The sequence below is a fragment of the Glycine soja genome, chromosome 6 (genome assembly GCF_004193775.1).
Source record: "Glycine soja cultivar W05 chromosome 6, ASM419377v2, whole genome shotgun sequence".
Classification (NCBI taxonomy): Eukaryota; Viridiplantae; Streptophyta; class Magnoliopsida; order Fabales; family Fabaceae; genus Glycine; species Glycine soja.
The window spans coordinates 3,264,953-3,281,603 of NC_041007.1; the positions used below are offsets into that span (position 1 = coordinate 3,264,953).

The 16,651-nt window shown below is 29.4% G+C and overlaps 1 protein-coding gene and 1 long non-coding RNA gene across 2 annotated transcripts; one reads left to right on the plus strand and one right to left on the minus strand.

The window, feature by feature from the left end:
• Window positions 1-5,930: 5,930 nt before the first annotated feature.
• LOC114414167 lies at window positions 5,931-6,821 on the minus strand. The gene is made up of 2 exons (XR_003667138.1): window positions 6,514-6,821; window positions 5,931-6,185 (listed from the first exon to the last, which is right to left on the minus strand). It is a non-coding gene; the product is annotated as an uncharacterized LOC114414167 (long non-coding RNA).
• Window positions 6,822-14,431: 7,610 nt separating this feature from the next.
• LOC114414743 (probable isoaspartyl peptidase/L-asparaginase 2) lies at window positions 14,432-16,062 on the plus strand. Its single transcript, XM_028379128.1, has 4 exons — window positions 14,432-14,644; window positions 14,752-14,985; window positions 15,144-15,230; window positions 15,353-16,062. Exons 1-4 carry the CDS (start codon window positions 14,483-14,485, stop codon window positions 15,851-15,853), a joined length of 984 nt encoding a protein of 327 aa, XP_028234929.1. The 5' UTR covers window positions 14,432-14,482; the 3' UTR covers window positions 15,854-16,062.
• Window positions 16,063-16,651: the final 589 nt, after the last annotated feature.

Genomic DNA, 16,651 nt, shown 5'->3' on the forward strand with positions numbered 1-16,651 from the left:
TCACCGCGTGAATGCATTAAAAGTGTAGAATGTAAAAATTCCAGTTCCATACTATAATTATATGATTGAACTCGGGGAAATAATTGATCCGAGGAACTACAGAAGCTCCTTTGATTATTATAAATTATAAATATAATAATAAATGAGATGCTCATCAACATCGAATAACAGAAAAAAGAAAATTGGATGGAATAGATCGAGGGCCCCCTATACTTATAATAGAATCTGATTTTGGAGCAGAATTGAAGGGACGAGACAACAATTCGAATTGTCAAGTTACCAGGAGAGATACACATTCCGTGCGTGACTGTTATAATGGTGAAGGGACCCATGAATCCTCTGCTGTCACTCACTCAATAACAAATGGAACGTGAATTCTTTTTATTTCTCTTTCATTCAAAATTAGAAATCGTAAAGGCTTGTTCACATGGTGCACGGGATAAGTATCTAATGGGCCTGTGGGCTTGGGCTGCTGCATGGAAGCTGTCACTATCTCAACTTGGGTAATGCCAACACACTGCTACTCACTCAGACCTCAGTACAGTTCTGCATTAATAACTGTCATCTTCTCTTGCTGTCTTTGCGTGGAAGGGATTCACAACTTATGCCAGCGTTTTATTAACGCATTATGCCACATTTGGGTAATCAGGATCCTACATGTGGTCCATTTCAACGTGGCCCAATTCTCATTTTCTTATCTTCAAAACGCAAAAGGATAGCGGAGAGGCTTTTGAGGGAGAAAAATAAAAGTCCTCCAAATCCTCTGAGTGATATAATATAGCCTTCAAGACTTAGTAATCCGAATATTAGTATCATTTTTCCATATATAAAATAAAGGGCATTCTCGTGTTGTTGGGTTTACGTACACAGATTCGCTTGCTTTTTTCCCTTGGAGGAGCATGAGCAATCTACCTTAGGTTACTGCCGATTGAAGATGATTGTCCAAGTAAAAAGTTGTTTGTAAGAAAAGAAAAAGATGCCATCTATCTAGGTCAATGTAAAACAAGAGTATCGGATCATGACAATAGTAACATATATCAAGCAAAAAATGTTATTCTTTCACGGCTTCACTTACGTGATAAGTAAATTACCTTGCATTGTCTTCACTGTATATATTGCGGAGTTTAACGAGATAACGCGGCAAACTATCGAAGCTTAATTTCTTATTAATATTATTAATTACTAACAGATATATTTATAAGCCCCGTCATATTTGGATTAGTTATATTTATAAAAAAATCTTCGCATATATGACAACATGCATTATTATAGCTTGACTGAAAGTGTAGTACAATATTATACTTTGCCTTGCACTACACTATCATGTTTTTTACCCTTTGCCTTGCAGTACAATGTTAAACACTTTTGTATTTGTTAGGTGGAATTCGTCTCTTTTTTTCCCCTTTTCCCTTTTTAGTTTTTACAGAGGTGAATGCGGTCAAATAGTGACAGTCAATCAATCAATATAAATAGATATCTCTTATAGTTAAAGTTGTAGAACTGGCAGTGTGGGGCTACTAACAACGTAGGCTCAATCGTATTATATATCTTAAAGTTTTTACTCAATCGTAACCATTTAATTGTAAAGAAAAAAAGTAAACTACTAGTATTTTTGCATCTTTTAATTTAGTCTTTTGACTTTGCTCAATTCAATTCCATTCTTCAATTTATTTTTTGTGTCACGTTTATTCATCCATAAACTTGCATTAAAATATCATTAAATATTGTAATTTAATTACCCTAATCACTGTACCCAACAAAAAAAACCTACCCGTTATCGTTGGAAATTGGGTAACTTGGGTTATTTCATCACCCATCTTCCATTCCTCCCTTTTCACTTCTCTCTTCCTCCGTTCCTCACTACTATCAGGCTATCACTAACATAATAATCCATATTTTCGCCTACCTTCCACGCCCACATTCTTTAGCGATACAACTCATGCTATGTTTGGAAACTCATTTTCCCACCAAATGATTTTTTTGATAATACAAATTAAGCTAATTGGAAAGGAGAAACACAATGAATAATTGGTTGACTAATACTTTAAAAATGCAATAAACACAAATAGTAATATAGTTACGCGTTAATGTTTGAGGGACCAATTCAATTTCAATTTTTAGAGGACTTGTACAACCAGACACCCAGTTTTATATGACTATATATTGAGAACTTTCTATAAAAAAAAATGAATTGATTACATAATACTTTTATAATTTAAAATATTTTCTCATTTTATTGACATTTTATAAATTTGATATAAATTAATCAAGCACGTTTCCTTTTACTAATTTTTAAATATTTTTACTCTTAAAACATTTTTAAAAGATGATATTTCTTAAATTTAAAAACATTTATACAGCACGTGCAGACATCACAAGATACTGCTAGCTAAACTGTTAACATCGAGCTCAGGTACACTGTGGTGTTCAGTGACATTGTCTATTTCCCAAACTAGTTTTGTCTCGTTGAGAACGAAAGTGATATGAGTAAACGTTATATGCGTCGTCAAGGATTGGGCCAACACCACCGTAATCATGAAGAATTGGCAGCAATTATACATGTTGCCAACTAGTTTCTGCACACAACGATAAGCAATATGTGAATCAACATTCATTGCACTTTGGCTCTATCTCATTGCCCTTTTACGTTCACATTATTATCTGTAAGACTGCAACCGTATAACAAATTGTGAAATATTAAAGTTTCATTCACTAATTTTATCAAGTTCGAAGAGAGAATCCCATTTTAATAGAGGTAAATCCTTGGACCCGTTGACGATTTCTTCTTTTTTACTTTATTGGATCCTTCTTGGGCTATGTCTGATTGATTCTCAACTGGGCTTTGTTACTCTCATCCCAATGTCTGCTAAGTTTACTCCCGACTATTTTTAGTTCTTAGTGTAGAAGTACATTTCCCTTAGATATCTCGACAGGATGTTTATATACACAATGGATTTTTTTTGTTGTTGAGATGCACAGTAAAAACTACTTTTGTTTATTTAATCCTATATATGATTTACTTTTAACATTCCACATATGCGCGCAGATGTCAAGCAGTAACAAATGCTTGAACATATGACATGATGTTGTTTGTGTTGCTTCCTGCCTTAATAAATTTTGGTGGGTTGGCTTTTTCTCCCTATTCTATTAGTTTCGTAGTGTTCTTTCGGTCATTGACTTTTGCTTGAATTGGTATGGTGTATTACAACAATGGTTGCTTCTCATAATGATAAAGTATTCTTTTTTTTTAATTTGACTATTTTAAGAAAAAATGAATATCTAAAATTAAAAATCATGATTAGATCCAAAATCTGAAGAAACTTCATCAGCTACAACAACTTTCAATATACATCTTTGTTTGAGAGATTTTTAATGTCAATTATTTCGGTAGAATTTGTTATTTAAAATAACATAAGAAAAATTATGTTGGGCCAGCTCAAGTTTCTTACTGTTTTATAATAAGAAAGACACATGAATATTTTTTTTCTAATTTTTTTGTTTTCATCTTTATTTCTTATTTATATTTATATAAATAAATAAATTCTCATAAAATTAATTTTTATATTAAAATGAGAGAAATATCTTAACTTTTGTTGGTTGCACATCTACTTTTTGGATAAGTACAATTACTTTGTGTCTTTAAATATGTTGGATATATTGTTACAATATAACATGATTTTATTTTTTAATTATTTCTTTAATCTATGAAATCTATATTATAAATAATTCCTAATTAATAATTTTAAAAAAAACCTACAATGCACGGGTACAAAAACTACTAAAAGTACATTTGACAGAAATAAATTTCCCTTAGATATCTCGATAGGATGTTTATATACACAATGGAAATTTTTTTTAGATACACAGTGAAAACATGTTTTTGTTTAGTTAATTCTATATAATTTACTTTTAAAAATTATTTTAATAGCAAATCAAATTAACTATGATTTAAATTAATTTTCTAATGCTAATTAATTTATCTTAATGAAAATATAAGTTATATAGTAATTGAATTAATTATGATATAAGTTATATTTTTAATAGCAATTAAATAAATAATAATACTATTAAAAATTCAATTTATATCATAACTAATTCGATTGCTATTAAAATGGTAATGAGTATGGTAAATTGGTAATTAATTCAATCTATATTAAAAAAATGATAATTTGAATTATAATTATTTTTTTTACTATTTAAAGGTCACTGTTTTTAATAAATAACTTGAATATAAAATTAACTAAACAACATAAAGTTGTATTTTTTATTAAATAAATTAAGATAACAAAAACGAGTTTTTTTTTTACTAATCACAATGAAAAATGTGTTCTCATAAAGGATGTTTTTGTAAAAAAAAAATAGGAAAACTGGGGTGTGAATTTAACATCGTGAGTGTGAAAATAAAAAGCGCCTTTTAAAGTTTCTATTGTGTAATCGAGTTGGGCCCTCAACCAGTAGAGCTAAAGAACAATGGCCTGCTTCGGGGAGGCAAACTCGGGCCCGGCAGTCTTAATATATATAGTTGCAATCAATTTCCAGGCATTGTCCAGTATCCAAAGTTGTTAATGAAATGATAGGAACTTGTTATTATTTCTCCATACGTATTTAATTTTTTTAATACTACACAAATTTTTAGAAAATATAATAATGTTTTAGTATAAATATATGGATAAATAGTATATATATTGACAATATAAAAAAATTTCAACTCCAAAAGATTTTTTATACTATCATCCAAGTGTAAGTCTTCTATATATCATGAATTTATTAATTTTTATAATAATTATTATATATATATATATATATATATTAATTTTAAAATATACTGATATAACTTGCAAAGATACTCGTATTAAAAAAATAAGTATGTATACATAAGATAATCATGATTAAAAAATTAATAGAAATCGACAATTAAGTGAGTTTTTAAATAAGGATCATTTAAAAAAATTTACATAGTTTGTATGAATTTAAGATTATTAACTAATTTTAATAAATTTTCTTAATCTTTATTAATTGTTTAATTATTTTATAATAATTCTTTTTTTATTTATATGAATTAAACATATAAAGATTTATATAACCCTCACAAAACTTATTAAACCAATCGAGTCATACTCTTGCTGGTGGAATTCTTTTCTTTTTTATTGATACGAGTCTTTGCCGAACAAGTTAATGCACTCTAAAAAAAAATTATAGAAAATTAACGGCCAGCATGAACAAAGAAATTTAAAAAATATAAACCAGGAAAAAACAACACTTGATCCAAGAATCCAAACAAGAGATTTCAACGTATCAAAGTTCGCTCCGAATCAGTTTTACTGACCCTTAAAAGGCAAAGGACATATTTTTAGACTTGCCAATCAAATAGGTCAATGTATAGCAATTGCTTCACACTCAACATTCTTTTCTGTTCGTCCTTTGTCAATTTGATGGTAAAGCATCTTGGTTTTGAAAACTAGCATTCATTGAAACACATGGAAATCCAACAACTAAATCTCAATGTGCCAAAAACTAAGATTGTGCCTACCTGGCTTCCTCTGTTATGGTATGTACGTACAATTGTGGCGTGAAACATGCATGGTTAGGTTTTTGCATGAAACACATGGAAATCCAACAACTAAATCTCAATGTGCCAAAAACTAAGATTGTGCCTACCTGGCTACCTCTGTTATGGTATGTACGTACAATTGTGGCGTGAAACATACATGGTTAGGTTTTTGCATGAATTGACTGTGTTCCTCATTAATAATTTAATACTACTATATCCTTCTTATGATCTTATCTATCTAACTTGACACGGTTCATATGGACTTCGAAGTAACAGTAGTTATATATTTTAGTTTAGAGTAAACTTTTTTTTTTTTTACAAGACAAACAGAAGTCATGTATGGCTGTGAGAGACAGACATCGTTTACCCGTTCTTACTGTAATTAAACGCTAAACCCGTTCAACCGTTATATTCATTCTCTATAACAATTTTACATGGTCCAGGCCTTATCCCCTCGTTGTGACCTCGATCTCTCAATGAAATTCTTGAACTATGGAGGCACCTAGCTTCTACGTATGTCACTTACTCTTCATTGTTCAGACTTCAAGCTAAAACAGCCTCCAATTCTTTACCCCAGAACCAACGCGGAACTATTTTGTAGAAAGTGGCTCCCCATAAAGTCATGTATTGCTTGCTGGGTTGAAAGTGCCAAGTAGAAAGTAAACAAACATACGAGAAAGTTAGATCTAACAGAAGGGCTAGTCTCTTGCGACTTGATGAATTAAGATTTGAATTTTAGGAAAAATATAATGATTAGATTTAAATTTAATGTTCTGATGATGGTGTCTCCAATAGAATTATTTTCAAACGAAGAAACTTTTCAGGAGACAACACAAAAGAAGGAAGGAATTAGAAAACAATCAGAAGGGTGAGAACAACGCCTGCAAGATGTGTTGAAGTGGAAAGCTCCAACTAATTATAGATAATAGATTAGTCAAAATATACTAACTAACGGAGCTTACTTTCCTTCAACAAAGGCTGCTGATTGTGGGGGCCTTGTGTCCAGAAATATAGGCACTGCAAGTTTTCCTAATGCTGAGGCTTTGGGTGTTTGGCAGGGGCTACACATAGCGAGGAACACGGGTGGTATCTGCAGTTAGAACTAGAGTCTAAAGTCATATTCTTAGAAATTAAACAAGAAGCAAATGGAAGTCATGTCCATGATTTTAAATTATTGTTGGGATTGTATTGCAGTGAGAAAAAAAAATCTTTATATTGTGAGTAATTAGGAAAAGATAGACTAATACCGTTAGAGGTACCTTATGATATATGCACTGGAACCTCTTCATTGAAGACAATAGTATTCATATATATATATTTTATTTTTTTTTTGGTAGAGTCAACACTATTCATATGCAGTCATCATATATCATAAAAAGAAACTAATGATGTTTGGACACCTTTTTTAATAAATATGTATTTTTGACACTTCTATTTTCTTAATTTATTTTTCTCTTTTTCACTTCTTGTCGCCTCATATCACTTATAAATCCATCAATTTTTTCTTTTATTTTTTTTCTTTGCCTAGTTGTTGATGAACATTTGGATGTCCACCAAATATTACTCTAAAAAAATTCTACTGAATGATTTTTTTTTTAAATATAAGCAACACAGAAATTATTCTATACTATCCTTATCCTAAAGGATAGTGTTCATCAGAGACGCAGAAAGATCATTCCAAATACAAAACAGTTGGACGTGACGCACCCCAACACGTACACTTGCAAGGAAGTGAGTAGCTTCATTAGCCTCTCTATTAACATAAACTAAAGAGAGGAACCAATTAATTAATTCCGGTTGACATAATCAAGCACTTGCAACATTAATAAAGCCACATACTGGTCATGAAGTAGAGAGGGACACAAGATCTAGATTTGATTATATCAACTATGTGAGAATTATCCATTTCACAGCTAAACCTCTCGAAACCTTTATACCAAGAAATTAACTCTCCATCCACGGAGAAGAGCCATAATCTCAGCTTTCAACGCATACCCGCCCAGACCCATCAAAAGGATGAAAAACCCATGGCTCACGAGGCAGTATCATCACATATAGTTTAATTAATTTTGATACAATATTAGTATAAATTGTCAACTATTAAAAGTCATTATGTAACAAAAAAAATTGTAAGTATTGCGTCTGCCATGATATTGATGCTATTATTTATCACTATTCTGTATGTATTTATTATTTACCATTATTCTATTAAAAATTATTGTTGACTTGAGCGATGAAGTATGTTTTATAAATACTCAATTTATCTGTACTGTAACTCAGCCATACCGAAAGAATAAACTACCGAAAGAAGTATTTATTGAATATTATTATACAAAATAAATAAATAAGTGTTGAAAAAAAGCGTTCTGAATTCTGATTATGTAGAAGGAAAAAAAATGTTAACATATATAAGATAATAAGAAGTATTAAAAAACATGTCACAGAAATAAGGACAGGATGAAAAGGACAAAAAAAACAAGTGATGAGAATCCTTTTAAACATACAAAATTAACAAGCTGGCGAGGGTGCTGCTGGGTATCTTGCAAGATTCTTCCTCTTCCGACATTTGTGGGTGCTTGTGACACAGTGCGCAGGGATGCAATGTTTACATGTACCAATCAACATGTGTGCAGTTGCTTTCATGCCATTTCCTTCGGATGCTTTATTCACCTTTATTACAATGTTCCAATTACCACGTCTACTATGAATTTACCATACCACTTGACTGCGCTTATTCTTACCAAAGATTCTCCACGCTCCCTCTACCTTCAATCCTTCATAGATGAAATGAAAAACTTGACGAAAGAAAACTATCGGTAATCAAATAAGAATTTTTAGACATTTAATTCGTTTGAATTAGCATTAAAATTAGGAAACAGACATAAAATATAAAGGGCAAGACCTTGATATCTCTCTCTCCAATAACAGAAAGGCCAGAGCGGAAAAGAGGAGAAAATGTTTTATTAATCATGTGATATATATATATATATATATATATATATATATATATATATATATATATATATATTAATCTTATAAAAGCAGTTTGTAAATTTATTTTGTTATTATTTATAATTGATGTGAAATTTTAATATATTTTATTTTTCTATAATTATTTATCTTGTGTGACTTTTAACCAATCATTTATTTAAGAGTGACCACAATTTATATGATTTTTCCAAAGCATGATTCTTTAAAAGCTTCGTATCTTGCCGCAGGATACTGTTTGTTTTCATTCATTAATTATTTCGACAATGCATGACATACAACCTAACTTTCGAAAGCAGCTATGTTCAGTCTTTTTCCGGTAAACTTTACTGTGTTTTTAGATAACATTATACGATTAATGAATAGGTATAATAAGATTTATAATATAATAAAAAAATAAAAAAAATGTTGGCAGAATTTTAAAATTATATAATATTCATATATCACTACTCATTTTCCTTTTCCTTTAGCCCTACCTTCCTTGGAAGCCCGTATCCCTCTTTTGGCGGATGTGGTAGGAACTGTTTTTAGCCGTTAATTGACCCAAACAAATCAATAGGTTGTCTGGTTGACAGTACTTTGTTTTATATTGGTAGATATTGCTCATTGTTTATCACCTTCCCCCCCAACAAAGATATCAATTTACTGCTTAATTATTATCTCAGACAAATGAGAGAAACCAACAGTGCCTTCCTTTCCAAATGCCTCAAAGGCTTAAACTAAAACGCAATATTATTTGCTTAGAAATACCTGTATACAGCACGATCTCACAATTCTATTGGGTGAGAAAATAAAAGTAAAAAGAGGAGAAAGTTAAGAAACATGGTAAAGTTTCTATTGGGAGTATTTGAGAAATTGAAAATCCTATACCGTTTATTACTACAACATGCAAATTCATCCACTAAAAATAACTTCTTAATGATATAATTATTATTTTCTAAATAGGGAGAAGACAGAAGGTCTGTTCGCTGTCACTCTCTGCGTGTGTGTATATATATATGTTATTATTATTATTTTAAAGAATAGGAAATTTTTAAAACCATTCACACGTACTAAGCAAATTAAGCACACGGGACCCAGCTTAACATTTTACAATGAACAAAAAATCAGTAATCGCTGTTACTGACGTGGCATGACTTAGTGAGCTACCCCAAAAGCTGGGAAGTGCTTGTCAATTTCCTACAAGCACGTTTGTTTATTTTTGTCTAAATAGATTCAAAATTGATATCACGTGAACGCGAAGCACATATTATATGATTTTTTTTAAAAATATTTTTTATTGCTATATGAAATTTTATATTAATTTCATGTCATTTAATTTCTTCAAAGTATCATGACAACTTTAACAAGAAATTTCAACTTATAATAAAAAAATTAAAATAAAATTAAACCGTTTTAGCAATATGAAATGGAAAAATTTTAGTAATATATTATATATTGTTTGACATATTTTTAAAAATATAATTTATTATTGAGTAAATTTTATATATTTTTAAATAAATATTGAACTCAAACTATTTAACCATATTTTCATAAAGTTTATTTATAACAAAAAATTGATAACAACATATTATTTGATAATTTTTGACATATTTTATTATTAAACGAAATTTATGTGAATCTTACTTAAAATATTAGTGACCTAATAAGGAACTTTGATCAAATAATAATCTGAGTATCAAATAGGTGTAGCAATCACATTTATCTTACTAAAAGAATCTGCTAAAAAAATTATCTTTTTTTAAAGAGAAAGCTGAACATATTTAGTCATTTATAGAATTTTTTTCAATCACTATTAAATTCAATTAGCATTTAGCTAATTGGAGATGAGAAAGTAAAGAAGATAAGATATCTTTGTTTATTTGTTTGTCTTTGTTTTGGTCAGTAGAACTAAACTAGGTATTGGCTGGGTCCATATATATCGCATTATCTCAGATCTATGGCGATCATTAGTCATCTTATGCAGCCAATCACAATCTTTATCTTTCCATTTATTAATTATTATAATCGTAAGTACTACTATTAGCCATAATCCAACTTGATCTTTTCTTTTTCTTTTTCTTCGCGGGCGGCGCGTTTAGCCTTGAGCCAGTTAATAGCTAAGCACGTGCATAACGCATTAGCTGTGTGACTCAAACAAAACAAAAAACGCATTAGCTGTGTGACCTATAGTGTTAATTAGTCACCGATCCTACCTAATCAGTCTCTATCGCCTAATTTTTTTTACTAGATCTAAGTACTTCCTCCGTTTTAAATTAAGTGTTGAATTTATTTTTTAATATAAAATTAATTGTTTTTTCATTAATATTTTTAATAAATGTTATTTTAGTTTTTTAATATAATATTAATATTTAATTTTTTAAATTATTATTCTCTTTTATCTATTTATGAAATTTTCTTCATTTGTATAAAATAACTTAAAGAAAAATATTGCTTGAAAAAAGAATTTAATGATTACGTACTAATAGTTCAAAATAATTTTATATTTTTATTCAATTATTATATAACCATTTTTCTTAAAAAAAATAATAAATTATAATTTCCTTAAAAATCACAACAAAAAATATCAATAATGTTTTTACTTTTAACGTAAAAATACCCATAAAAATAATAATAACTATCATTAAATTTGATTTTTTAGAAACATTAAACTTTATTTAAGGTGTAGAAACATCAAATTTTGTATTTATTTATCGCCTTTAAAATAATAAACACGAATGGAAAAACTTAAAAAGAATAAGTTTAATTATTATTTTAGTTTTTAAATTTTAGATGCGTTTTTTATTAGTTCCTAAAATTTAAATATTTTTAAACATAATGTTGAAAATTTGTTATGTTCAATCTCAAACATAATAAATTAACCCCTTGTGATGATTTTTAGTTGATATAAATTAATTTTTATTTTTAATTGTTTGAATTTATATTTTAAAATTGACACAAAATACTAAAAAATCTCCACAAAGTGATAAAATTGTCATAAAATATTAATTAATTTTTTCAGAAACTAAAAAAATAATTTATATAAAATCAGAGACTAAAAAAAATATTTTTAAATTTCAGGGACTAAAAAAATCACCCTCAAATTCAAAAATTTGTAAAAAAATATAATTAATATCTTTTTGTATAAAGATTATTTTAATGAAAAAATCACTTCTAATTTTTTAACATGTTCATTAATATTTGTATTTATTTATTAAAAAAAGTAATACTCCTAAATACGATTCAGGTGACAGCTTCTCGGGGAGATACCAGATTCCCTCGTTTAAAATATTGTTACCGCTAGATTCATTCTTCTAAAACACTGTGCAATGATAAATGCATAAAAACGAGGGAAAATTCAAATAGAACATTTTGACCCAATTTTTTTTATTACTATAAAATTATTAATATGTGAAAAATTATTAAGAATATCAGAATAAGATAAGTTTTAGTCTTACAAATTTCTGTAAATAGTGATAAAAATAAACAACGAAACACATGATTGGTTTTGCAACCAAAATTCTCGTCACAGAAACCAAATCCTCTCTACTATACTCGATCTCTTTTGGTAATTGGTATTGTGAAATTTTATTTATTTAATGCTAAAAAGTATATATTGGCATTTTTTTTGTTAAATTCTTTTAGCTCAATCCATGTCCACGCGAGATGAACTAAGTCCAATAGATTAAATAAATATTTCGAGGAAGAGCAGCACCCAAAAAGGTTGGCACTGTTTTGAAAATTGTAATGATGGGAACGATGGAGTTTGACCCCGCAGCGTCTGCTTCGACAGTGATCCTCGTCACGGGGCGAAACCCTTTTATTTTAAGGATCGAATCTTCCCAAAATAAACATTTTAAACCAATTAATAGCTTCTAAAAACAAAAGGGCATCAGGGACTAAAAGGTTACATTTTTTATCGGTTCAAATCAAATATAGGCAATAAAAGATTATAGTAATTCATACTCAATTAACTAAATAAAATGTCATTAATAAAAAATAAATTAACTTTTTTTTACATAATTAACTTCCTTTTTACTACTTTTGTACTTATACATAAAAAGTTTTCAACTAATTCACGCCCTTTAATGACATTATATTTGTGAAAATTATAATTTTTTATGGATTTTAAGTTTGATTTAGGAATAGAATTCATCAAAAATAGTTATTTCTAATAAATTTCAAGAAAATTTTAGAGAGAGTCAAAGAAAGTATCGGTAATAATTTTCTTAAAAAATAACATTAAAATTGTTAATGGTTTTTGTTATGGTTCCAAAAAAAAGTTTTAACTTTTTTTAAAATTAATTATTGTTCACTTAATTGCTTCTTTGCTAATTAATTAATGTTTTGAGATAGAATAATGATTATGTAATATGGGGTTACCAATTTTATCCAATCCTAATTAGTGAGGAAAAAAATATCTCATTAATTTCTAACATTCGTTGTCTTTTTTTATAAAAATTATTACTTAACCAAGAATATTTTAGAAAAAAATAATAAATGCAAGAAACTTAAAAAATAAGTCTTATGGAAATGTACAATATAAGCTTCTGGAAATAAAAAGGGTTGCCTCTGATAAAAGATATCGTATTTATCAAAAAAAAATTGCAGAATTGATACAATTTCGTAAAGTAATTACTAATTTTATAGTTATTTTAAAAAAATGATTTTTTTCACAATAATTATTATAATAAAACTCTTTCTTTTAAACTAAAATGTTATACTAAATTTTATTAAAATGATTTTTTTTAATTCTATGTGTGAAAAATTATTAAATGAAATGAAAAAAAAAATATTTTAAAATAGGAGGCTAAATGTCTTGATTTAAAAACAAAGAAACAAAATCATGAATTTAAAATTATAAAGAAATCAAAATTACATATTAACCAAATAAAAAAACAAATAAATTATTTATTCAAGATCAATACACACATTGATTATAAGAAAAAAAAAAGACATAAAGTATTTAATACTTATTAAATATTTTTTAATTAATGTTGATGCATGCATATTAAGATAATTGCTAAAAAAATTAATTAATATATTTATTTTGAAACAAGTGATGTTTTAATATTTTGTCCATTCCACAATAATTGTCATCCTAACTTTTGTATATAAATTAAGAAAAATTAATAAATAAGTGAAAGAGAATAATTAATTTACAAAATAAATCTTATCCTTATCATTAACTTATTTTAATTTTTGTTGTTTGACATTAATATTATTATAAGGGATATAACTGGAAAAAATAATACTTATTACACTACTGTCAAAATTAAGATAAATGATATTGTAAAAAAAAAACAAATAAAATAATAATAATAATATGATAGTTTTATAAAATTGTTATAATTTTTTCATCTATTTATTAAACTTTTTTCATATTTAAAAATTTAAAACAAGACTTATTATTATAAAAAAAGAAATTTTTTTAAATTAATTATTTATAGAAATGTGCGAAATTTTGTGCTAACAATATTCGACAACTAAACTTAATAAATAACGTATAATTATAAACATAAACAATTAAATAAAACAACAAGAGTTTTAAGAACAAATCATATTAATACTCCTTAATTTATTTTTAATGAGAAATAATATTTTTCTTATTTAATGTTTAGAGTAACTCGACCTCTTTTATATAGGAATGTTACAAATAATATCCGTGTAGTGTTTTTAAAGATTATGAAAGTTTTGTAAATACTTGTTGGGTATAGATTTTTGACCCATTATGGGGAAACAGCGAAAAGGGACAAAGTAGTTAATAAGAAAACTGAAACTGAGTTGTCAAAGTCAGCACAGCACAGCAGCGATACAAGCGGGTACGTACCATTCTCAACCCAAAGCAAAATTTAATTGCACCACATAAACATTTTCAATTCCGAAATTGCCTATAAAACCACCAACCAAGTTCCTTTCAACTAGGCAAGAAATATCACAGAGCAGAGACAAGTTATAATTATAATGGGGGGTTGGGCTATAGCGGTGCATGGTGGCGCGGGTGTGGACCCTAATCTTCCACCAGAGCGTCAAGAGCAAGCCAAACAACTCCTCACTCGCGTTCTCAATCTTGGCATCTCTGCCCTTCGTTCCGATGCTTCTGCCCTCGACGTCGTCGAACTTGTCGTACGTTAATTTTCCCTTCTTACTTGCTATTGGGTTCATGCATGGCCAGTTCTAGATATGCATGTCTTTTTTAACCACATAAAGTGAACAATATTTTTTTGTTACAGGTACGGGAACTGGAAACAGATCCCCTGTTCAACTCTGGTCGCGGAGCAGCTCTGACAGAAAAGGGAACAGCGGAATTGGAAGCAAGCATCATGGATGGTTACAAGAGACGATGCGGCGCCGTTTCGGGCGTCACCACCGTCAAAAATCCTATCTCACTCGCTCGTCTTGTCATGGAAAAGTCACCCCACTCCTACCTCGCCTTTAACGGCGCTGAAGATTTCGCCAGACAACAGGTCAAATCATTAATTATTTCTTTTTCGTCCACCTTTTCCGTCCCTGCCAAACTGGCGCCACCTCATGCCAAATACAATCTCGTTTATCACATTTTATTTCTCCGCAAATAATATATAATAATACAAATATTGGTGACTGGCTGAATTTGTGTTATTAGGGAGTGGAGATTGTGGAGAACGAATACTTCATCACTCCTGAAAATGTTGGTATGCTGAAACTGGCAAAGGAAGCAAACACAATCCTGGTAATTAGCTAGCTAGCACACATTTAATAAAGAGAAAATACTATACTATAATCTTTATTTTATTATATAGAATTATTGGCGATGAAAACGTGGGTGATAGTGTTTGTGTTATTATGATGCAGTTTGATTATAGGGTGCCATTGCAAAATGGATACGATAACTGCGGTGTGGAGGTTGAGAATCCATTGCAAATGAATGGACTGCCAATAAGCGTGTACGCGCCGGAGACGGTGGGGTGCGTGGTGGTGGACAGCGAGGGACGGTGCGCGGCTGCCACGTCGACAGGAGGGTTGATGAACAAGAAGTGCGGTAGGATCGGTGACTCACCACTAATAGGTGCAGGGACTTACGCGTGTAAGGTGTGTGGGGTTTCGTGCACTGGTGAAGGAGAAGCTATAATACGTGGCACGCTGGCGCGTGAGGTGGCAGCGGTGATGGAATATAAAGGACTGGGACTTGAGGAGGCAGTGGAGTATGTGATGGAGCACCGTTTGGATGGAGGGAAGGCAGGGTTGATCGCCGTGTCAAGTTCTGGTGAGGTGGCCTATGGATTCAACTCTAATGCAATGTTCAGGGCATGCGCCACCCAGGATGGATTCATGGAGGTTGGAATCTGGGAATAAATAATTCCTTGCTTCATAAAAATGTGAAATAATTCTAGTAGTCCTTTCTCTCTTTCTCTGCAAAGGAATTCCCCTCAGTGTGCTCTTATCCAACAACCACCAATAAAAACAAAATACACCAAATAAACTTTTTAGAATTTCTATATTTGTCACAAGTTATTAGTGTATTTTAGCCAAAAATATCTCACAAAGATTTTTCATTTGCCATATATCAGTCTATTCTAAAAATCTTACTTGTCAGTCTACTCTTCTCCATATACATTTAATTAAGGAACCATGATTTTCACAAATAAACTCGATTTTATAGAGTATGTAACTAAACGTTTTTCTCATCATGATTAGTAATATAAAGTTTCTATTTTGAAATTTAAATTGAGTCGTAGCAAGAAAAGACAGACAAGGAATGAAGAAATAAAAAAAGGGATGCATAATGAAACATACTCAACATGAGTTTTTTTCCCGCTTATATCTTATCCGACTCGATCGAGATATTGCTTATTTATCCGTGATCTTTTGTAGAAAAAAAATAGCATCGTTCTTATAGTAGTATTAATGTATATTTAATCCACACTACTAATTAAGAGTATTTTTAGAAGTAACATTACACCTTTCTATTAATTTTCCTAATTCTTTATAGTATAAATTATAATTGTAACAAAAAAAACTAATATTAGTGTCAATTATAATTAATGCATATTATGATCCTCAAAAAATAATTAATGCATTTAAATGCTATAATAACACTTTTTTTTTTTACAATAAACATCCAGGAGTTTGGGAAACACAGTAAACAATTAT